We start from the raw sequence: 25,809 nt of genomic DNA on the forward strand, positions 1-25,809 counted from the left end.
TGTGAAAAGTCAATCCTTGTTCCTGATTGTGATACAAGACAAGTCTTTTTGCATTTTGGTATACATCTTTGTCCAGTTACTATGCTTCATTCACCTTTAATTAACCAAAGAAATCAATAATTAATAAAATATGCTAACTCAAAAGAGATATACGTACACAAAATGCAAAAAGGCATTTCTCTTCTAATAGTTTATACGGCATAGCATGATCGCACATACATGATGCATCTATCGTATATCTATCTAAAAACTAGACTATTATGACATGCAAATTATTATTTATTTTAAAAGCTTAGAACACATTAATCAGCATCATATATCTTGCATACTACCATTTTTAGTGGACCATGAATGAAAGATACATCATGTCCCCAATTTAATGAGTCACAAATTGCATATGCAAGTCTAATGCATATATACATGCATGATACATGATATATGCATGTGACCTTCACCAGATCATTTGCCGTAAGAAATATGTCAAAAAAAAAAAATACTCTCTCATAGATTAGTTTGGTGAAAATGTTCTAGAACTCACTGAGCTACATACTGACCAATAATTGATTTGATGGAGGATATAGCGTGGACAAGTACTAGGTGATAAGGTGAACCTTAAATAATAATTTTGGTAATGACGAAACCTTCACCATATGTTTCTTTCTTTCTTTCTGAAACTCTATAAAAAGATCACGATTAAACCAATCAATATCCTCAACTCCTGACAACACATAAGAAACAAGACACACACAGAAACAGGTTGCATCTAGACAAACTCATGGCTAGAATGATCAGATTAGCCATTCTACTCGTCGCACTTTTTGCTGGATTCCAAGCCACCGCTGCAGTGACTACACATGTAGTTGGAGGCAGCACAGGGTGGCTGGTTCCCCCTCAAGGCCCCATCTTTTATGCTGTTTGGTCTGCCAATCAAACATTCATTCTTGGCGACATTCTGTGTATGTACTATAGATATATAAGATCAAAACACGTTTAATTTTGAAAAACTTACAACAAGCCAAAGGGAAATAAATTTTTTAGATAATCCCATTTCCTTTTGCTTTTCTTTTCTTTCGTTGATCTCGTTGATTTATTTATTTATTTATTTTTCAGTTTTTAACTTCACGACTGGAGAACAAGATGTAGCCAGAGTCACGGAGCAGGCTTTCTTGACCTGCAATTCAACAAACCCCATCTCTCTTGTCAAAACTGGGCCGGCGAACTTCACCCTGAATTCCACCGGAGCGTACTACTTCATAGGGACCTTGAACAACAACTGCCTTAATGGTCAAAAGCTGGCAATCAACGTGACCACATCTCCCGGACCTATTCCTATTCCTACTCCCAGAACTGTACCGGAAAATTTTACCGTCGGCGAGAGATTGGGATGGATCGTCCCACCCCTTGGCGAAATCACGTACCTCACATGGGCTTACAACAAGACTTTCATCATCGGAGACACTCTAGGTAAACACTAAACTAAAACCATGTAACTTACAAAATAAATAAATATTGTTATTTTTTTTTTTTAAAAGAAAACTTCAATTACTTATGATTTTTTTAACACTTTTACAATTTTACCCTTAAACTTTAAAAACTATCAATTTAGTGTATCTATCTTTCAATTTCACGCATCCATTAGGATTTTCTGTTAAATTTTGTCAAAATTATCAAAATATGCATATTTTAATATATATATATATATATATATATATATATATATATATATATGATTTCAAAGATTCAGGCATGGGTATTTTTGTAAATTCCTTTAAATTCTCACCAACGCCTAAATCCTTTCAATTTTATTTTATTTATTTATTTATTTATTTTTGTATTTTAAGAATTTTGACAAGCCTCTGTTAAGATTTAACAAAAAATTCTAACGAAGGTATGAAATTAAAAATAATTGAAAGATGAATACACTAAATTGACACTTTTTAAAGTTTATGTGTATAATTGTAAAAGTAATGAAAAATCATAGGTAATATATAAGTGAATTTTTTCCTTATTTCTTCTTTATATAACCCGGATGTACGTCCTGGCTTCGCCCTGACTAGATTCGATCTTAAGACACCTTGCAAAGTGCCCCATTCATATAGTTCGGATAAATTTCAAAGTTTGGGATGTGTTATTCCTACATCATATTACCCTACTTCAATCATACACCAAGACATATGGGGTATTTGGGATCCACATATATGGAACTCATATGCATGGGTCTCACACCCTGTGTCTTAATGTAGGATTGATGTAGGGTAATGTAATATAGAAAAATCAATTCCCTCAAGGTTTTGTATGCAATATAGCATAAAAAATTGTTTGCACTAAAAAAAGGGTTAAACTGTAGTACCAGTTTGACTTACAACTTGACAACCACTTGGGTTTAAAAAGCATGTTATTCTGGAACTGCTTTTCTTTTTGGGCAAGAAAGATTGAATATAATCTTCATTCTTCCAAAACAAGAAAATTACTGTCTCTAAGCCAAAGCTTAAAACTTTTTTGCAGTGTTCAACTTTCACAATGGATCAGATGACGTTGCCGTGGTGACAAAAGACGCTTATAATATTTGCAACACTAGCACCAGTCTCGCCGTTTATAACAACAGTCCGGCAGCTATAACCCTGAATACGACCGGCGAACATTACTTCACAAGCACCTACAACTACCACTGCGAGTTGGGTCAAAAACTAGCCATTAACGTGACCGGCACCGGCTCCGGCTCTAGCCCCGGCAGTCCATCTTCTGGCACACCTGGTCCCACCGCGGCTCCACCATCAGTAGGTGCATCCCCGGCTAGGATTTCCACTAGCTATTTCCTCATCGTCTTTACCATTGCCATGGCTGTCTTCTAGTAATTATTACTGGATTTGTTGTTTCTGTATGGTTGACTTAATTTGTTCCTTGTTATTTTGTATCCATTCATATCACATATGTTATACGTGTATACCCAGCTGAGGCTGTACTCATTCTATTATTCAGTTTATATATAGATTCTGTTTTTGTAGTTACATCTTCGTCCTTGAACTCATTATATATGCTTCTTTTCTCCGAGCTTTGTTACGAACAGTACTACTACTAGTAGTAAATCCTACGGTTTTGTTGGTTCTGGGTAGGGCTAAATTTTAGCGTGTTTAGACTTTGAGATTATGATTTGGCAGATTATAAAAAGTAAAATTTTAAACCAAATAGCATAAAATGTATTATTAAATTGTGCATGCTTTTAAAAATTGAAACTTGAAAGCGTAAAAGAATCTACATTTTCAAATCGTGTTTTGAAGGATATGCATTTTCAAAAACACTCCATTTTAACGGATAAACTAAAATCGCACTTCTTAAAATAACTATTTTTAAAGGGTAAATGTATGATAAATCCTTGAGTAAATGAACCATTTGAAATCACTCCCTCATTTTTTAAAAATCAACTTCGCAAATTTAAAAATGATCCTTCCATGTGTTTTCCATCAATTTTTGTAATGTCCGTTAGTGTCACTTCAGCATTTTGCCACATCACCTAAAAGGCTAAAAATAATATTTTTCTATTAAAAAGAAAAATTAAAAAAAAAAAAAAAAAAAAAAAAAAAAAAAAAAAATAAAAAAAAAGAGGGGCAAAAAAAAAAAAAAAAAAAAAAAGTAAACCAAGGGAACATCTCACCGTTGGCCACCCCAGCGGTGGGAGTGCATACAACACTGTATGGCAATGCTGTATTTTTAAACTTTAGAACCTTATCAGATGTACATTTGAGATTTGAATTCAAATATCTAAAACAAAATATCTACAACAGATTATGAGGATAAGTTTTTCAAGATAAAGCTACTGGTGTATCTAAAAGTTGTTGTTTATCTTCAAGTGTTTGGTGGCTGAGATGTCGCCTGTCTTCATGGGATTCGGTCATTTGTTGATTGAGATGTCGCTGATCATTATGTGATCCAATACGCCCCCTCAAACTCAACGTGGGCTGAATGTTGAGATTGGATGTGAGGACACTGAATCGTTTGGTGGCCAAGGGACTTGTGACTATATCTGCAATTTGATCTTTGCTAGATAAGAAGTGAACCTCCAATTGTTTTGCTGCTACTCGATCCCTTACAAAGTGATAGTCAATGGCTACGTGCTTGCTTCGAGCATGGAATAGTGGATTGGAAGTGAAGTATGTGGCTCCAATGTTATCACAACGTAAGATGAGGATACGAGGAAGTGAAGCCCCAAGTTCTCCAAACAGAGATTGCAACCAAATGAGCTCATCCGAGGTGTTTGCTAGAGCTTTATATTCAGATTATGTACTTGATCTAGACATACAAGTGTTTCTAAGAGCTCCAACTGATCAGATTTCGACCTAAGAAGATACAATATCCTGAGGTTGAGCGCCTGTCATCGGGACACCTTGCCCAATCGGAATCTTAGTATGCTATTAGCTTGGTGGAAGAGGACTTGTGGATGTAGAGGGCGTGATCAAAAGTGTTCTTTAAGTAACACAATATGCATTTCATAGCAGTCCAGTGAGTATCTCGTGGATTTTGTATGAATTGGGAGACTTTATTTACTGCAAAGGCAACATCAAGTCGTGTTAAAGGCAAATATTGGAGTGAACCTACTGTGCTTTGATAGAGCTGAGGATCTGTGATGGTGGTGTCCTGAAATGTACTCAAAATCATGGAAGATGATGTAGGGGACTCGATAGGCTTGGCTTATGATATATTTGTTTTCTTGAGCAAGTCAGTGATATATTTTTGTTGAGATAGGCGAAATCTACCAGCATCCCACTTGGCCTTAACACCTAAAAAGTAATGTAGAGGTCCTAAATCCTTGGTTGCAAATTCTGAATTAAGATCCTGTATTAGCTTGGATATAACACACATATTAGAACTTGTTATAATGATATCATCCTCGTATATTAAAACAAATATAACTTGAGTAGATGGCCCAAAAATTAAGAGTGAAAAGTCAGCTCTTGAACTATGAAAACCCAGCTCTATTAACAGTGTACTTAATCGAGAGAACCATTCACGAGATGCCTATTTAAGGCCATATAATGCTTTCCTAAGTTTGCAAACAGCATAAGGAAAGGTAGGATGTGTAAACCCAGCTGGTTGTGACATGTAGATATCCTCCTGCAGAACACCATGTAGAAAGGCACTACTCACATCAATTTGATGAACATGACAGCCAGCAATCACTGCAAGAGATAGAACTGTTCGAATGGCTATTGGTTTTACCACCAGGCTATAGGTTTCATCATAGTTTATGCCAGGTTGTTGATGAAAACCTTTTGCAACTAGCCTTGCTTTGTATCTTTCTATATTTCCATCAGCCTTCCTTTTTATACGAAATACCTATTTACACCCAACAATGTTTTGAGATGGATAATAGGGAACCAATGTCCACGTATAATTTTGTAGGAGGGCATCGAACTCCTCATTCATTGCTTTCCTCCATTCGGCTTCCTTGTCAGCATTGGAGAAGCAAGTTGGTTCAATTTTATTTGGAGATAAGGAAACAGTAAGAGCAGCTGGTGTAGGGTACCTAACAGTACCATCTCTAAATGTTTTGGGCTGAAAAATGTGATTCTTTGATTGAGTCGCCATTAGATGTGTGTTTGTTTGAGCCACTGGCATAGAGGATACCTCATTGGTAACAGAGGGCAAGGAATGCGATGTAGGGGGGGATGTAGTGGACAATGCAGGTCAGGAGGAGGATAGATGATGTTTGAGGAAGTTGGAGCTAGTAGATTGAGTGATGAAGGAACAAAATTGAGCAAGCTTGCTGGATGAGTAGTCTGTGGGTGTATTTTTTAAGCTTGGAGAATGGAAAAGATAACTCATTGAATATATATCACATGTCTTGCAATGTAGATGCAGCCAGATTGAAGGTTGAAGTATTTATAACCATGGTGGTTTTTGCTATAACCGATGAAAACACAAGGTTTGGAACGAGACGAGAATTTGTTGGAGTTGTAGGGCTTGAGATATGGCCAACATTCACAGCCAAAAACCTTTAAGACTAAATAATTTGGAATACTATGAAACAGAGTTTCAAAAGGTGTTTTGTTTTTGGTGAACGGAGATGGTAACTAATTAATTAAGTAACATGATGTTTGAAAAGCTTCATCCCACATCCACAAGGGAACCAAGGCATGGGCTAGCAGTGCTAGTCCCGTATCAACAAGATGCCTATGTATACATTCAACATAACCCATTTGATGATGAGTATGGGGGCAACTGAAACGATATGAAACACCCATAGAGGTGAGTTGTCTTTGAGGTGGGAGAAATTATCTACCATTGTCACTTTGGACAGATGCAATTTTGCATAAAAAATAATTTTAAACCTTATGAATGCAATGGTGACATCTAATTTTGCAGTTAAAGGAAACACCCACAAGTACTTACTGAAGGCATCAACAATGCAAAGATAATAACGATTTTTATTTATAGAAAGCATTGGGTTAGGAACCCATACATCAAGAAATAACAATTGCAATGGATGAAAAGATAGACCACAAACTTGAAAAGTGAAGACGATGATTTTTGTCCATTTGACACAGAGAGCACATTGTAGTGGCTTTGGACGTGAAAACGGGAAGCTTATTGGAAGCAAGAACTTTACAAAGAATTGAAAAAGCTGGATGACCCAAGCAATTGTGCCATTGATCCATCAAGGCTCCCTCTCCAACAAAGGCAGCTAGATTTTACGCGAAAGAGTTGTTGGAAGGTTAATGATACATTCCACTCTTACTCGGGCCTTGGAGTAGCAAACGATGTGTAAGACAGTCCTTAACACAGAAAAAATGAGGATGAAACTCAATGTAAACATTATTGTCTTTGGTAAATTGATTAGTAGCGATTAAATTTTTCGTGATTTCAAGAACATGTAGTAATGAAGTAAATAGAAATTGCGATGAGTAGAAGGAAGAAATTAAGGCAAGGCCATGTATGGAGAATATGCAAAACTTGTCCATTACCAACTTGGATATGCTCATTGCGTGTATACTCATCAGTCCTGATATTTAGATTGACCAAGTCATTGGTCAGTTGACTCATGGAGCCAGTGTTTGGATACCACAAATTGTCTAGAGATTGTGGTGTAGTGACGTACGCAGACAGTTGGGAAGTATCACATTGATAGGCATGATCAAAGCGATGCCAACATGTTGAGGCAAAATGAACAGGTCGCTGATAGACCTGACATGTGGTTCACTAAAATCCAGAGGTGCTAATGCAAAGGTATTGGAAGGGGGACCTCCTCTGCCCCGTCCCCTGCCTCTGCCACGGTAAGGGTTCCATGAGCTATAGCTCCCAAAGGAATAATTGGATCCACACCTTTGTCGCTATGGAACAAAATTGTTGCGCTGATCAACATTTGGAAATGCAATAGACAAGTCAACAATAGAGTGGTATTGTTCTATACGAAGCTCATGTGAGAGCAAATGACCATAAACTGTAACGCCCTGCTTTTTACAAAAAAAACGTAAGTGAAAATTTTGATTTCCACGTGACATTACGACATCATCAGAGTAAAATATTGGCAGCATAATATACTTCTTTTTTCTTTACAAAGGCACATCAAAGCTGACTAAATAACCTTAATATAAAATAAAAACTGAAAATAATTATTGACTTCTAATTAAACCAAATGTTTGTTTGTGTGCAAACAAATATCTTAAATGCGGAATTTAAATAAGACAAGATATTTGGTACGAAATGAAAACTCTTTAAAGAGAAAAACCACTTCAGGACAGCCAAACCCAGGAAATCCACTATCCAAAAACAAAGCTAGTTAAAAGACACTCGTACCCACATAACCCTATGCAGTAGTTATACCTTTAACTCTGACGTGTAGCCCAACACGAACGCTTCCCAACTAGATCTTCCACTTGAAGGGGTTTTTGATGGAGTCCTTTACCTTAAAGCCAACCCCTAAGATAGACTTCACACGAACACTTGAGCACACACCGGCAACGGCTTGAGAGCTAGCGGATCTTCGATTCTCCCTAAACACCCTCTCAAAGCACTATGGAATTCTCTGTCGAATCCAGTACAAAACACAAGCTTAGAGCCCCCTATTTATAGGCTTAAAGAGACCTCAAAAACTGCTGAGATTCGAACTCTGGCTATCGAGCTTCCGGACGGAAGTTAGCCATGTCCGAACAGTTTTCTGCGATTTCCTTTCAGAAACAGCATAATTCTATCTTTATCAGGTTTAAGTCCGGACGGCTTGACCGAGCGTCCAGACGGTCTTCGCTAAAATCCTTTCCGCGTACGAATAGAACTTTGGAATATTCTGAATTACTAGATATCGTCCGGACGTATTGTCTAGTAGTCTGGACGGCTTGCAGAGACTTCCCAAACAGAGTCGACTTCTGAAACACAACTTCTTGTTGAATACTGATTGACATAGAGTCCGGACGGTGTTGCTCTAACGTTCGGACGTCTTCAATGTTTATCTATAAGACACTGCGGGGCATCTGGACGAAAACTTCTAGTCGTCCGGACGGATGTTGCTAACTGATGAGTGTCGGGATGCGAACACCACATCGTCCGGACAGTTGCTTGGGATCCTACTTCTCTAAGTTGGAATCTACACATAATCTTCCTTGAACACTAAAATGGCCTTCACGAAGCTTGTGACACTTACAACTTGTCATAATATGGCTCTTTCCACATCAGAGAAATAAACTCTGAATATCTGAAGACTCTGAATAAACGGCATCCCTATGAAAGCAGCAACATTACAGAATAGTGATTTTGTCAACAGAATGCTGCCAATCAAAAACTAACAATAACCTTTCATTCTGATACAATAATTACATTCAAAAATCATAACATACATGCCACAGGCGGCACTAACATTACACAACCATATATTATTCTAATACAAACTAAAGGTCTCTTCTTTAATCAACCTAGCTGCTGCTCCCTTCATTCTAGCAAAAACTCGCATGTGATTGTGGTTAACACCACAATCTCATGCTATGGTCGAGTGAGTCAACGATCCTCAACCACATAGTGACACACTGATTTATCTAACAATATACAATGCATCTAAATGATGACAGTTATATCCACATACATACAATCATATCCGCATACAATCATGCTCGTTCTTTTACTTTAATTCTTTACTGCTCAAAGTCATATCTCTACTTATCACATTATTAGTGCCACATGTTACCACTAATTACTGAGCCATACTTTCTTTACTGGAGCCATACCTCCTTTATTGGAACCATACTTCCCATACTGGAGCCATAACCCCATTACCGGAACCATACTTCCAATGCCAGAGCCATAACTCTACTTACTTACTTTATCTCACTGTTACTCCTTCAACCTTTGGTTTATCCATCAATCCTATTAGTGTATTGATGCCTTGGTACCTAAACTTTCTTTTATCCATTGATCTCCTCAATTGACTGACACCTTGCTACCTAAACCTCCAATCTTTTTATTAATAGACTCATATACCACAGTATACTCATGCAAACAACATCATATACATAATTTCAACCAAAACATGTTAAACATATTAAATGCCAAACATCACGCATACAATTAAATAAAATAGCAATCACTACATTGCTAAAGACTAAACCACACGTATCATCTTCAGTGAGTAAGAAATACTCACAGTTATATATTGCTTTCAAAAAGTGTTCACAGATAATTGTTCACTGCAATATATATTAGTACAAACAATAGTGAATTAGTATAATTCACTAAAAATGCATTTTTTTACTAATCTTTTATACGGACTTTATTACGGCATTTATCTAGGCCCTTAAATATTAATTTATCAAAACAGATCTCATAATAGCATAATACTCTTTTTATCAAAATAAATATAACAGTTTAAAACTCACTGATTTTACAACAGAGCTTTACAACCTAAAATAACTTGATCATTAATAAGAAATCCTAATTGTAGACAACAGTTATTAATCTCATCAACCATAGCATTTCACACAAAAGCTTTTATAAAATTGTTTATTTTGCTTATAGCTCTATGTCATTTCTAGACTTTCTATGGTCAGTTCTAGTGGTCACCAGAGCAAACTGCTCTGATACCAAACTGTAAGGCCCCGCTTTTTACAAAGCGTAAGTGAAAATTTCAATTTTCACATGACATTACGACATCATCAGAGTTAAATATTGGTAGCAGAATATATATATTTTTTTTTCTTTTCAATGACACATCAGAGCTAACTAAATAACCTCAATATAAAATAATAACCTTTCATTATTCTAATACAAACTAAAGGTCTCTTCCTTAATGAACCTAGTAGCTGCTCCCTTTATTCCTGCAAAAACTCGCATGTGAATGTGGTTAATAACATAATCTCATGCTGTGGTCAACTGAATCAATGGTCCTCAACCATGTAGTGACACATTGATTTATCTAACAATATACAATGCATCCAAATGATGACAGTTATATCCACATACATACAATCATGTCCATATACAATCATGCTCGTTCTTTTACTTTAACTCTTTACTACTCAAAGTCATATCTCTACTTATCACATTATTAGTGCCACATGTTACCACTAATTATTGAGCCATACTTTCTTTATTGGAGCCATACATCCTTTATTGGAACCATACTTCCCATACTGAAGCCATACCTCCATTACTGGAGCCATAACCCCATTACCGAAACCATACTTCTAATACCAGAGCCATAACTCAACTTACTTACCTTATCTCACTATTACTCCTTTAACCTTTGGTTTATCCGTCGATCTTATCAGTGTATTGATGCCTTGGTACCTAAACTTTCATTCATCCGTTGGTCTCCTCAATTCACTGACGCCTTGGTACCTAAACCTCCAGTCTTTTTATTAACAGACACATATCATACCACAGTATACTCATGCAAACAACATCATATACATAATTTCAACAAAAACATGTTAAACATATTAAATGCCAAACATCCGGCATACAATTAAATAAAACAGCAATCACTACATTGCTAAAGACTAAATCACCAGTATCATCCTCAATGAATAAGAAATGCACACAGTTATATATTGCTTTCAAAAAGTGTTCACAGATAATTGTTCACTGTAATATATATTAGTAGAAATAATAGTGAATTAGTATAATTCACTAAAAATGTATTTTAATCCTATTTTCATTTCTGACTTTTAAACCTTAATATAATTTTCTATTTTTGCTTAAACATTATCACAGCATATAAAATTAGTCCATTTGCATTTTATTACTAATTTTTTATGTGGAATTTATTACAGCATTTGTCTAGGCCCTTAAATATTAATTTATCAAAACAAATCTCATAATAGCATAATACTCTTTTTATCAAAATAAATATAACAGTTTAAAACTCACTGATTTTACAACAGAACTTTCCAACCCAAAATAACTTGAAACTTTGATTAAATAATATCAAACCAGGTACTGTTGCAGTTATTCTAACTGAATAACTGAAACAGTGAGATATCAAAATATATTTTAGCCAACATATGACTTATTTTAAATCATATAAATTTAATAACTTTCTTAATATAAATAATGTCTAAAAATACTTTTTAGAATTTCGGGCGGCGTAACAGAGCTTTTATAAAATAATGACTTTTCACTCGGGCATCACAATGGCATGTTTTATATTTTAATCACTCCGCTTTAAAAACCATGTTTGAAAATACAACTTAAAATGTTAGATAATTTATCTAATAGCTAATAAAATCACAAATATTTAAACAAACTTTATTTAAAAACCAAATATCATTTCCTTATATTTTTATTTTCCTTCTTATCTTTTTCTTTTCTTTTCTTTATATCTCACCGCCAGCCCACCAGATATTGCCTTCAGTGTGGGAGTTTGTGCTCATTTTTAGGCAAATCCTAAAGAATCTCACCTCACTGCAGTCAAGCGTATCATCAGGTATGTAAATGATACTCTTCTCTATGGCATATGGTATTCCAGGGAAATAAATCTTGTTGTTGCAGGATACTCAGATGCAAACTGGGCTAGAAATGTTGATGATAGGAAAAGCGCCTCGGGAGGATGCTTCTATGTGGGAAACAATCTTGTAACTTGGATGAGTAGGAAACAAGCCTTGATTTCTCTCTCCACTGCTGAGGCTGAATATATTGCTGTGGGAAGCTGTTGTACACAATTGCTGTGGATGAAGAAGTTGCTGTGTGACTATGGATTCACTCAGGACACCATGATTATCAACTGTGATAATACTAGTGCTATAAATATTTCTGAGAATCCTGTTCAGCACTCTCGGACCAAACACATTGACATCAGATATCACTTCCTACATGATCTTGTGGAATCCGAGGTAGTTTCTCTCTCTTTCATTCCCACTGATAACAAATTGGCTAACATTCTTACCAAACCTCTGGATGGTAGCAGGTTTGAGTCCCTTCGAAAACCCATTGGTGTGTGTGACATGTCATAGACATGCTTTTCCTTCCTAAAATTAGACTTCTTTGTGTTTCTTAAGTCTTATCATCTAATAGCATGATTTAAAAAAATAAATAATAAATAAAAAAAAAAAATTGGGGAGTTCTGGAGTATGGTGGTTCCTTTTAACGTTTGTCAGTTATCTCATGTCTCTTACTCTTTTTTCTTGGTACATTATGCTTTGATGAATTATACTTACATGTGGTTGAGAACATAAGTCTGACATATGCAAAGTTTTCCTGCTCGCTTTATATGATTGATAGTTGCTTTTCTCATGTGATGATATTGTGCACTATCCAAGGCTTCTCTAATGTACATTCTTTCCTCTCTGACTTCTTGGTTTTGGAAATTCTGAATAAGAGAGATGTCTGTGACGAGATGGTCAAATTGACCAACATGCTAGTTGAACCTAGAGCCTAAAAATTCTAGCATTCTCTCTAGGTTACAGCACCAACAATGACCAAGCAATTATTCTTCTAAATTATGTGTTATATGCTTATATTCACTGCTTATGTGCTGAATTAGCTTTATATCTTGTTCTTCATGGTGCAAGTAAAATTTTTTCCTTGTCTTTCATGGTACAAGTTGAAAATAAATATTGACTTCTAATTTAACTAAGTGTATGTGTTTGTGTGCAACTAAATATCTTAAATGCGGAATTTAAATAAGACAAGATATTTGTTACAAAGTGGAAACTCTATGAAGAGAAAAACCACTTCGGGGTAGCCAAACCCAGGAACTCCACTATCCAAAAACAAAGTTAGTTACAAGACACTCGTACTCACATACCCTTATGCAGTAGTCATACCCTTAACTCTGACACGAAGCCTATCGTGAACGCTTCCCAACCAGATCTTCCACCTGAAGGGGTTTTTGATGGATTCCTTTACCTTAGGGCCGACCCCTAAGATAGATTTCACACGAACTGTTGAGCACACACCGGCAATGGCTTAAGAGCTAGCTGATCTTCAATTCTCCCTAAACACCCTCTCAAAGCTAAGAGAATTCAACACCGAATTATGTACAGTTTACAGCCCTCTATTTATAGGCTTACAGGAAAACTAAACTGATGAGATTCGGGCTCTGGCTGTCAAGTGTCCGGACGGAAGTTAGCCACGTCCGGACGGACTTCAGCGATATCCTTTCAAAAACAGCGCAGTTCTATCCTTATCAGGTCCATGTCCGGACGACTTGACAGAGCGTCCGGACGGTCTTCGCTATAACTCCTTTCTGCGTTTGAACAGAATACTGGAATATTCTGAAATGCTAAACAGCATCCGGACATGTTGCCACGTCGTCCAGACAGCTTGCTGAGACTCCCTAACAGTGTCGACTTCTGAAATCCAACTCAGTGTTGAATAATGATTGACCTAGTGTCCGGAAGGTGTTGCTCTGTCGTCCGGACGTCTTCAACATAATCTGCTGGACATTGTGGGGCATCCGAATGCCTTCAAAGGCTCGTCTGGACGGTTGTAAAGGAACCGGTTGATTTGGCTTGGATTTTCCAAGGACTCTTCATGGACATCTTCTAGAAGCTTGTGATCAGTCACATGCCTGATTTGAATACTGTCTGAATACAAATTCTAAAATGAAAACCGACCATCTTGTTAATTCACAACTATTACATAAAGTGTTTTTGGTTATCTAGATTGTAGCCAATATAAAATACTAACAAACTCCCCCTTTTTGTCACACAATGACAAAGGGTAAACAGAGTATTAATTAAAACCATAAGTGTTTAATGAAATACAAAACGTCATCACAAGTTTAAAATTGTTTTAAAACAAAACAATAATAAGTAAAAAAAATCAATCCTCATCATCAGTCTTGGGGTAATGGTACTGCAAGCACTCCCTAATGTCAATCTGACATTGTTCAACACGCTCTCCTATAAGATTAACTTCACGCTGGAGAGCTCCCATGGATGACATAAGCTGAGTAAATGCAGCTTTTACATCAAATGAAGGAGGCACAGCCTATGATGATGATGCAGTTGCTGGTGGGGGAACTTTTGGAGGCTGAGGAACACCGCCTTGAGCCTCATGCCGCAACTGTGCATTCGACTTCATGAGGGTCTGAATGCCAAGAGGATCTAGAATTCGTGATCTGGGCTCAAAGTCTAAAATATATGTCATGACCTGCAGACAGATTTGAGTGATTAAACACCCAAAAGACAGACTTGTGTTCTTCTCATCTCGAACCTCGAGCATAGTTTTCAAGATGTGCTTGCACAACCAAAAAGGAGTCCGCATCACAATGGCATAGAGAAGGGTGGCCTTCTTGAGAGTAAGCTCACTCCGACGAGCTTAAGGCCAAAGGTTTGTCACGATAACCTTTGCTAAAAATCAGTGCATAGGAGCAAAAGCACCGATGTTGATCTTAGAGTGGGACTTATCTTCTCTCTGTGGTCTCATCCCAGAGAAATCATGAAGAAAGCCAATGCTGGGTGTCTCATCACCATCAAGGAAAGGAACGCCTGAGACTGGTAGAACAAGGACCCCGATCACAGAATTGATAAGCTGAGGATCAATTAGAATTGTCTAGCCTCTGACCATAGTCTGCATGATCAGTCCTTTGTCATCATCCTGGATGACGATCATGTGGCCATAAAATTCCTGCACCAGTCTGGGAAAGGCCGGGCAGGCACAATTGTACAAGTACTCCCATTGGTTCTCCAGAAGCATCTGAGCAATGAGGAGTAAAACGGGATCCCTCAGATCTGTGCGGAGAAGATTCCACTCTGATAGGACCTGCCGCGATTGCATGCGATGCAGCCTGTCAGCAACTGACTCTTCAGTTCTTTCCCTGACTCAAGGAGGAGAGTCATCTGAAGACATAATTCCTAGGCTAAAAAAAAAAATCATAGAAACAAATCCATGAAAGCATTAATTCCTGTTAGTCCAAAAAAAAATTTGGGCATTATGGCGGCTGTAAAATGGACTATCTCAGAAATTACAACAACAAGAAACACAATCCAAACAATATCAAGAACCAAATATGCAAAATCTCAACCCAAATAATAAAGAATTTTGAGCAATAATACATATTAAACTCAAAATAATAGAAACCCAAAAACAAACTATTTTAAGCATAAAAACTTAAAATAAATTAGTAAAAGAGTATAAAAACATACCTGGGGTGGAGATAAATTGCAAAGATGACACGTGCACTTGAGAAATACCCATAAAAAGCACAGAAAAAACGCACAAGATGACAAAAAGAACCAAAGATGCGAAATGAGAAGGCTGCGGCGCAGGGGGGAATGTGATATAACCCTACAGGGTTCACCGTCCGGACGAAACTTAAGTGACGTCCAGACGTAGTGCCACGTAGGAGATCGTAAAAACACGCTTGTCCGGACAAGGAGGAGGGACGTCCGGACGATTCAACTTTACCGTCCGGATGCTTCACACAAAAAAAATTAGAAAAAGAAACGAAAAATAGTAGAAAATATTTCTCAAATAATTTGCAGAACACGCATGTATATAAAACTGATACCCCAATTCAATTAGCATTTAAAAAATATACCAAGATATAATTGAGAGTTAAGTTTCAATAAGCACAAAAATTTCCCTGCAGAAAGACATTTTTCAATAGAAAACTTAACTCAAGCAATGCGTGTGTGTGTGAAGGCTTTCTCAAAAAGGTTTGAATTTCACTGATATGACCTAAATCACCCAGATTTTCTAGAGAAGAGAGAAAATCAATGTTAGATCAGTCAAAAGTCAAACCTTATTTTACTAGGACCTAGCCACCCTCGTTTGATACATTCCCCTTAAGCTGCATCACATTTTCTTTTACATCGTCCTTTAGTGACCGTCTATTTCTGCAATGATTTGGTAACTGACTGTTTCTATAGGGACAGAATCAAGAAGAGATTTATAGCATATAAGTAGTGGATCTTTTTATTTATCCATATTTATTCAGTTTTGAATGCTTTTTATCACTGGGTACTGCAACCTAGAAAGATTGCCAGAATTTATGGGTTCTAGGTTCAACTAACGAGTTGGTCAATTTGACCATTTTAACAAAAAAAAATCTCTCATTAAAAAAAATTCCAGAAGCTAAAAGTCAGAGGAGAGAAAAAAAATACCTTAGGGGAGCTTTTGGATAGTGCACATTTTTCATCGCATGAGAAAAGCAACTATCTATTATGGATACCACTGGGAAACTTTGCAGATATCAAGAGAAACTCTCAGTTATATAAAGGCAAAAGAATAAATGCATCAAAAACTAAGACATCAGTTAAACATACATAAGATATCTGGAAGCTATATAATGGAACAACAAAACTCTGCATCCTTTATCCCCCCCCCCCCCCACTTTTTTTTATTTTAAAAAGAACGCAAAAATATGCTTCATAATAAAGAAGATAGTATAGTACAAGCATGTAAGATAAAAGCAAACCAGACCTCATAGAGAGAGGTTTGACAGTACCATGATAGAAAAGCAGCCGCTCGACGTGCTTTTTCTATCATACCTATTTAATACCTACAGAATTTCCTCAAGACAAACACGAGGGAATATAGGGATAGAAAAGATGGTTCCATAATAACATGAAAATATTTTATATGATGCTATAAAAATGCTATGCAAGTGTACCTGTCATGCTCTAGTATTTAGGAACCAAAATACTAGGCATGTGTGACCTCACCTACTGGGTAGGTCTGCTCCCCCTTGGGGATTGGATGTCCTCTTTCTTGTCCTGTCCTTCCTTTTTTAGCTGTAGTGCCAGAAATCTGATCAGATCTTGTATGAAGGAAATGATAGAAGATGTTCCTTCATAGGAGATTTCCTTTCCTACAGTCTTCCTGGGGACCCAAGTCTTTCTTGCTTGAGTAGGCTTCTGTAGCTACTGATGCCTTGGAACATTATTTCTAGGAGGAAATTTATGATGCCTGGGTAGGTCTGATATGACTACTAACTCCACATTGGTTACACATGGGAGTTTTAGGAGCCTGCCACTTTTTCTTCCTCTGAACTTGCTGATGTGGGCATTTAGGTCTGATGTGCCCTAGCTCGCCACAGTGATGGCATGTATGAGGCTTTCTTTTGATAGGAAGCTTGGCCGAAGGCTGAGGGATGATTGCTACTTCCCCTTCCATACCAGTTTTTCCTTTATCCACGATTGAGGGTGGAGACTGGGGAATAACCGGCTTCACAAACATAGTTTGGGAGGTAGAAGGAATATCAGAAGTAGAAGGAGGAACATACCCGAGTCTGGTCTTGTTGGTTGGGTACTTCTGAATAGAGAGCATGTGAATAAGCTTCTCATCTGAGACTCTCTCCAGTTGCAGCTATGTCTCCAAAAGCCTCTCTTTTAAATCATTGATCTTTATTAGCATAGAGGTCTTCTCAGTCCTGAGGCTGTTTAGCTCTAGTACCTGCTTCTTATATTTCTCCCTCAGCTTTAGGAATTCTACATATTGAAGTTGATAGGCTAACTGCATATCTTCTTCTTCACTATTCTTAGAGTAGTAGGACTGGGAATCCTCATTTTCTTCATGTAGGGCCACGAAGACTAGGAATTTTTCTTCCTCAAGAGTTTCTTCTTCCTTCTCAGACTCATCACTGAGAGTTGCATTAAAGGCTTTCCCTTTTTGTTTCTTCAGATTTGCACATTCAGTTCTGATGTGCCTGAAGCCTGAACATTCGACGCATGGGGGACACCTCGGATCTTTCTTCTCTACTTCTTCTGACTCAACTGTGTGGGGAGCCTTTCTTAGTCTGTCACATAACTTCTTCTTGAATTTATTATTCTTCATAACCCGCTCGAAGTTCTTAGCCAACATTGCCATTGCATCTTCATCAATATCAGAGTCTTTGTCAGAAGAGACTCTGGATTTCTTCTTGGATGCCTTAGATGCCTTGAGGGCAATAGTCTTTGACTTTCTAACTGGAGGTAAGGAGTATTCATATTTCTGAAGAGATCCTACTAGCTCTTCAATCTTCATCTCCTCCAAATCGTTGCTTTCTTTGATAGTTGTCACCTTAATCCTGAAACGCTCAGGCAAAGAACTTAGTATTTTTCGGATGAGTTTTACATCCGAGATTTGTTTCCCAAGACTCACCATCGAGTTTCTTAGGTCGCTAATCTTGGTGTAGAACTCTCCGAATGTCTCTTCTTCTAGCATCTTAATTTCTTCAAATTTAGAAATCAAGATTTGAAGCTTGGCACATTTTACCAATTTTGTGCCTTCATATGTTGTTTCTAGAATTTGCCATACATCTTTAGCAACTTAACAATTTGAAATTCTTGCGAATTCAAATGGTGAAAGTGCTTGACATAGTGCACGGAAGGCTTTATCATTGGAGAGACGTGCGCTTGTTTGAGTAACAGTAATTTCGTCTATTTCTTCTGGTTTATTCCAACCAATTACAACAATTTTCCATAAGTCAATTGATTTTAAAAAGAAGTGCATGCGGGCTTTCCAATAGCCTAGTTCATCCCATCAAAGGGCGGAACTGAATTAAGATTTTGAGACATTTAAAAAATAAACAAAATAAAAGTCAAGAGATTACACTCAATAAATAAATCTAAAACAGTGTGTACCAAGCTCTAATACCAATTGAAAATAAATATTAACTTCTAATTTAACCAAGTGTGTGTGTTTGTGTGCAACCAAATATCTTAAATGTGAAATTTAAATAAGACAAGATATTTGTTACGAAGTGGAAACTCTGTGAAGAGAAAAACTACTCTGAGGTAGCCAAACCCAGGAACTCCACTATCCAAAAACAAAGCTAGTTACAAGACACTCGTACTCACATACCCTTATGCAGTAGTAATACCCTTAACTCTGACACGAAGCCTATCGTGAACGCTTCCCAACCAGATCTTCCACATGAAGGGGATTTTGATGGATTCATTTACCTTAGGGCCGACCCCTAAGATACACTTCACACAAACTGTTGAGCACACACCGCCAACGGCTTGAGAGCTAGTTGATCTTCGATTCTCCCTAAACACCCTCTCAAAGCTAAGAGAATTCAACACCGAATTTTGTACAATTTACAAGCCTAAGGCCCTCTATTTATAGGCTTACAAGAAACCTAAAACTGCTAAGATTCGGGCTCTGGCTGTCGAGCATTCGGAAGGAAGTTAGCCACGTCCGGACAGACTTTAGCGATATCCTTTCAGGAACAACACAATTTTATCCTTAACAGGTCCACATCTGGACGGCTTGGCTGAGTGTCCAAACTGTCTTCGCTATAACTCCTTTCTGCGTTTGAAAATTGGAATATTCTGAAATACTGGACAGCGCCCGGATGTGTTGCCACGTAGTCTGGACGGCTTGCAGAGACTCCCTAACAGTGTCGACTTCTGAAATCCAACTTAGTGTTGAATACTGATTGACCTAGCGTTCGGACGGTGTTTCTCTGTCGTTCGAAAGTCTTCAACATAATCTACTGGACACTGAGGGCCGTCCTGACGCCTTCAAAGGCTTGTCCAGACGGTTGCCTTCAAAGATTCTGAAATGAAAACCGACCATCCTATTAATTCGCAACCATTATATAAAATGGTTTTGGTTATCCAGAATGTAGCCAATATAAAATACTAACACAAGTAAAAACAATTAGGTGTTGCATCTTAGGGAGAGTGTATCAGATGAGGGTGGTTAGGCCCTAGTAAATAATAATGTTTGACTTTTGACTGATCTTTTATTGAGTTTCTCTCTTGTCTAGAAAATCTGGTTGCTTTAAGTCATATCAATGAATTTCAAAACTTTTTAAGAAAGCCTTCACACACACACAAGCATTACATGAGTTAAGCAAGCTATTTTAATTATGATGTTTGCAGGGAAATTTTTTCCTATCCAAGGCTTGTATATCAACTCTATGTCTGTGTAATTCTAACTTGCAATTTGGCTGATTTCTCAGAATTGGATACACGCGTGTGCTGATGTACTTGTGAAGGAACTAACCTTGTTGTTTTTCTCTCCCTTTTCAGCAAGTTGCTTTCTCTAAAAGGTCCTTTGGTTTTTAGAATTTTTGTTGGATATTTTATTACTCTGCTTACCCTTGTCCAGGTGAGACATTTAGGGAGTGTAATTTATGTGTGGTTTTTCTTAATACTCTGTTTTACCTTTTGTCCTTTTGTGACAAAAAGGGGGAGTAAATTTTGATTTGGACCGGGATTGTATTTTTAACATGTCAAGTGATTTTTGTCCTAGAATGGCCAAAGAGGGAGTTTGTTAGTTTGTGATTGGCTACATTCTATTGGACAAAATCACTTCCATGAAATGATGCTTTTTAGACATGGATGCTGTTTTATTCAGAGTCTACACTTCAGTTTTGTTCTTCAAAGAAGACTCTATGCATCAAAGCAGTTAGTGCAGTTCCCTTGCAACCGTCCGGATGACGTGTTATACTGTTCGGACGCTCAACTGTCCAAGCATCATCCGTCCGGACGACGAGAATTTTCCATCCAGACCTTCCTCTGTGTCGAGAAGCTTCGAACTGCTCCAGCTTGCATCCGTCCGGACGCCGTCCAGTGTTCGATCACCTATGGGATTTCTTTTCAAAACACAGATATGGGAAGACAGCTGCAACTGTCTGAATGATGTGTGTTCCTATCCAGACACACTCATTCATAAGGCAAGTCGTACATTCAAAATCCAGACGTCCAGAAGTTAATCTTCATGGTTCAGACGTGCAAGCTTCATATATGGAAATTGCGTGTATCAGATCAACTGTCCGGACGACAAATGTTATGGTCCGGACACGCCAAGTCTTGATATGGAAATTGCATTTAGCTAAAGTGCAACCATCCGAACGCTAAGGCAACACCGTCCAGACGCGGCTTAATTCAAGAAAGAATTTCAGCAAATTTGGAAAGCCGATCGTACAGTTGTCCTTTCGGACGCCTTATGTCTACCGTCTGGACAGAGCCTAGGTATTTCATGTCAGACACTCATTTGAACCTGTAGCCTATAAATAGAGGCCCCTAGGCTTAAGAATTGTAAGAATTCGGTATTGAATTCCATAGTGCTTAGAGAGTTATATTTTAGAGTTATTAAGCTGAGTTAGTCTTTCTCAAGCTGTTGCCAAGTACTGTTGCTGAGCTGAACTGAAGTCTATCTTAGGGGTTGGCCCTAAGGTAAAGGATTCCATTGAAGACCCCTTCAAGTAAGCGACTTGGATGGGAAGCGTTCGTGTTGGATTACACGTCAGAGTTCAAGGTACGACCACTGCATAAGGGTATGTGAGTGCTACTGCTTTATAACTAGCTTTGTCTTCTGAAAAGTTGATATCCTGGGTTTGGTTGCCCCAAAGTGATTTTTCTCTTAATTGAGTTTCCACTTCTTCAACAAAATATCTGTCTTTTTATTTTCCGCATTGTAATATTTTGTTGCACACTTTTGCACACACTTGTAAAAATTAGAAGTCATATATTTTCACAAAGATCTTTTTTTAATCATCCTGATTATAAATTGCTAAAACTTCCATTGTTTAAAGATGTGCCTTCACCCATGATAATTAATAAAGGAACAAACATTAGAAAAAAAATTATATATATATATATATATATAAAGGAACAAAGAGAAATGATACACACTCTCTCACTCCCGCACTTTTAAGTACACAACACTCCTTGACGTGGTAGTAAAAATTACTTTTAAATTTTGGATAGATAACTATTAGAACATAGATTGATCTCCCCCCCCCCCCCCCCCCCCTCAATCCAAGGATCAATCACCCAGGCCAAAACTGGCTCATGTGTCATTTTGAGTCCATTTCTCCGTCCTCTCAAGCCAAACTTGATCTTGGTCCAAATTACTGATTTCTTAACCCTAGTTTAGGCCACGGTGTAACAATTACAACTTAAGCATAATCTCTTAAATAAATCCTTCGTACACCAACTTCGTATCTTTTATGCATTTATATCGTATCAAACGATTAGATTCTAATCTTCATTTTGAACCATAAGACCTCTATCAAACCCTAGGATCCTCAAATACTTTGAAAAATCTCAAGAAAAAACCTCTGACTAGGCTATCAAGATAACATAAAGTTTTTGTAACAAGCTCGGTCGACGGGGACTCTGAGCTAGGTCGACTGAGGTGTCTAGAAAACAACATAGTTTTCTAAAAACAATCTCGAACCCTCATTTTGAAAACCTATTTTCTTGTTAATGGATCTACACACTTAGCATATAATATATATAACATTACACAAGCATCTTAACAACGCTTTAATGATTGTAGTATATCCACGTATGAACTCATATGGGCATTAGGCACTAGAACAATATATCATTATCATGTATATATGTTTATTGCGCATTATAAATGCGCAATAAACACGTTGTTCAACTACATATAACTTTATATGAGTATTACAGTGACTCTCTCACAATTACACCAAAGGAAAAGCTAGAGTTTAAACTTTATACCTCAAAAACTTCGCTTTCCCCAAGCACTTTGGTACTTGTACATTGAGAATCCACTTCCACAAGGCTTTACCACTCGAAAACCCTTCCCTCACAACTCACAAGTATTTTAGATATTCTAGAGAAAGAATAGAGGTTTTGGAGTGGTTTTTCTACTAAAACTCTGCCCTATTTATAGAATTTCTAGACTGTTGGTTTATTTTAATTGGCTACATTCTGTTTGACAAAAACATTTCCATATTAGGGACTTCCATAACAAGGACACTGTATTTCTAGAGGACTTCCAGAAGAATATAGCAAAATATTAATTCCAATACGGAAATGACTAATCAAGGCTTGAATCTGCACAGAATATCCCTAAGAAGGCAAGTTTATGTTGAAGGGAATATTTCTGGAGACTTTACAGCTCAGAAAATCGGTTTTCCCTACAACCCGTCCGGACGCCCAGATATCAGAGTCCAGACGCCTAGCTCAAAAATTCAAAGTCCTTTGAAGTTCCGAACGGCTCATCAGACGTAAGCCACAAAGAGCATCCGTCTGCAAGAAGTCCGAAAAACTCGGCGGACACGAACCACAGAAAGCACCCGTTTGCAAGGAAGTCCGAACGCTGATGCGATGACTGTGGATGAAGGAACTATTTTATGCAACTGTCCGAACGTTAGGGTTGCCAGTCCGGATCCGCTTCAGTAATTTCAGGAATTTTTAGTTGCAGGTCTGGACGCTGTTAGTATTTTATATTGGCAACATTATGGTTGATAAAAACACTTTACGTAACGGTTGCTTTTTAACAGGATGATCAGTTCTTTTTATAGTCTTCATGTTATATGGACAGTGTTTATTTTAAGCCATAGGACTTGATGTGAATTTTAAATGTACTCACAAGTGCACGAATCGTTTGCAATAAAGTATTTTGCAAGTGTGAGGTCGATCCCACAGGGAATTGTATTTTTTAAGAACAATTTTATTTCTAAACTAATTAAATCTTAGCCTAGTTTCAAAAAAAAAAAAAAGTTTGATTTTAATAAATAAAATAAAAACTTAAAATAATAATAAAAAAAAATAAAAGAAAAATACTAAGGTTTTGGAATCCACACTCACCGAATCATAACAACATACTCCATGTTCATCAATATTAATCCGAAGTTCTCACAATTAAAATCCTAGGTATGTTTTACTTTGCTTCAAACAGTTAATCAAAACATCCCATATATCCATTCTTTACACAAATCACAAAAGATATTCGATTTAAACCAAACTATCAAATATATCCATAGAATAAATCACAAGGGATATCCAATTGTTTTATAAATAAAAACCAAGCAATCAATTCTGTGAAATTATCTCAAATCATCAAATGTATCCTTGAATCACAAAAGATATCCAAGAATCATTCCACACATTGAAAATAAGTAAAACAATTGAAATATTAAACCCAATAAAATCGGACAATAAAAACTTACATGGAAGTATTGTTGTTCTTTATTGATGATGCTTCATCCTCAACCTTAGTTGAAAATCTAGCTACACATGATTATTGAAAATAAAACCTACCCTAAAACTCAACTAAAAGGAAAAGAATATATTTAGTCTCTAGCTTCTCACCCTTTTTTCTTGAGGCTTAAAGGTCTATTTATAGAGAGAAAACAAATCCTAGAAGCCCTAGATATTCTAGAAAAATCGGAGGTTAGTCTTCTAGTTTGAGTAAGAAACTCAAAACTCAATCCAAGAAGGAAAAGGACTCCAAATTCATCCAGATTTATGGTCTTTTATTGTGCGATACTTTTGGCATAGTAGACATCCTAATTAGAAAAATCCTATTTCACAATGATTTGTAGAAAATTGAGATAGATTTCCAACACCGCTTGATTCACTTCAAAAAGATATTTGAGCTGAAAATTATGGCCAAAATACTATGACATTTGGAGAATCTGAATTATAATCCAATCCGATTTTGACTCCAATTAGAGAAATTCCAATTTAGTCCTCTCCTTGATTTGGTTGAACATAACCACATCATCTAGGTCTTCTCAAAGTGTGCTTTCTTTCACCTTAAAGCTATTGTTTTCTCTCAATGACTTGCAAAATACTAAAATACCAAAACTAACAAAAAACATTAGAAAATAACAAAACTAAAGGTTTAGTAAATGCAAATTAAGGGGTCCACATATGCAATATTTGGCACTCATCAAATACCCCCAAATTACATTTTACTAGTCTCTTAGCAAAACAAAATAAAAAATAAAATCAAAGCATGAAAGATGAGTCCTCTTTCGTGGGAGAAACGATTGCATTTAGCGTATGCAACAAGCCTTTTAAACCCCTAGGACTCTCTAGAGGACGAGTGAAGTCTTGTGCGGGTTTGCTAGAAATGATGCCCACAAACATTTTAAAGCACTATGTTGTTGTCAAACAATGGCTTTCACACAAACACATGGTTCATATATCATGAGCAAGTTTAACAAGATGAACATCACACTCACATCATTAGGACATTAAAAATCATTCAACTAATAGCTAAAAAATTGAGACAACTCATGCTCAAATAAGTGTAAGGTGTGATTAACATAGACTCTTGAAGTTTCAATTTTTCTCAAAGTTTGTGTACTCCTAAATTCATAGGAATCTCATCAGATGAAAGTAACCTAGGCTTAAATCAAAATGTGCATTTTTTTCTCTCTTTTTTTTTTTTTTTTTTTTTTTTTTTTTTTTTTGAGTTTAAACCAAGGTTTCATCAACAAATCTCAAGATACACATTCATCAATTCAAATCTCATACCTCATAGAACCAATGCTAATGTGCTTGTGAGAAATAATTCAAACAAGTGAAGTCTCTCTAATCCAACCGGTGAGTCAAAAGATTTAGATTTTTAATGATATACAGTGTTCAACATGTTAAACAAATCAAGACATGCAAACCACAGTTGCGATGTAATCATGCTCAAACAATAACATAACACAAATTTATTTATTCTTTATTTTAT

At 36.9% G+C, this 25,809-nt stretch overlaps 1 protein-coding gene across 1 annotated transcript; it reads left to right on the forward strand.

Moving 5' to 3' along the window:
- Positions 1-697: 697 nt before the first annotated feature.
- Positions 698-3,008, forward strand: LOC133857780 (early nodulin-like protein 15). The gene is made up of 3 exons (XM_062293128.1): positions 698-956; positions 1,111-1,464; positions 2,506-3,008. The coding sequence occupies exons 1-3, from the start codon at positions 776-778 to the stop codon at positions 2,850-2,852; spliced, it is 882 nt and encodes a 293-aa protein (XP_062149112.1). The 5' UTR covers positions 698-775; the 3' UTR covers positions 2,853-3,008.
- Positions 3,009-25,809: the final 22,801 nt, after the last annotated feature.

The sequence above is a fragment of the Alnus glutinosa genome, chromosome 14 (assembly GCF_958979055.1).
Source record: "Alnus glutinosa chromosome 14, dhAlnGlut1.1, whole genome shotgun sequence".
Taxonomy (NCBI): domain Eukaryota; kingdom Viridiplantae; phylum Streptophyta; class Magnoliopsida; order Fagales; family Betulaceae; genus Alnus; species Alnus glutinosa.

Bases quoted from the DNA above. Each gene is read 5' to 3' on its own strand.
- LOC133857780 (XM_062293128.1), top strand. From the start codon at position 776: ATGGCTAGAATGATCAGATTAGCCATTCTACTCGTCGCACTTTTTGCT. The intron at 957-1,110 runs GTATGTACTATA...TTTATTTTTCAG, and splicing joins CATTCTTGGCGACATTCTGT to TTTTTAACTTCACGACTGGA. The intron at 1,465-2,505 runs GTAAACACTAAA...ACTTTTTTGCAG, and splicing joins CATCATCGGAGACACTCTAG to TGTTCAACTTTCACAATGGA.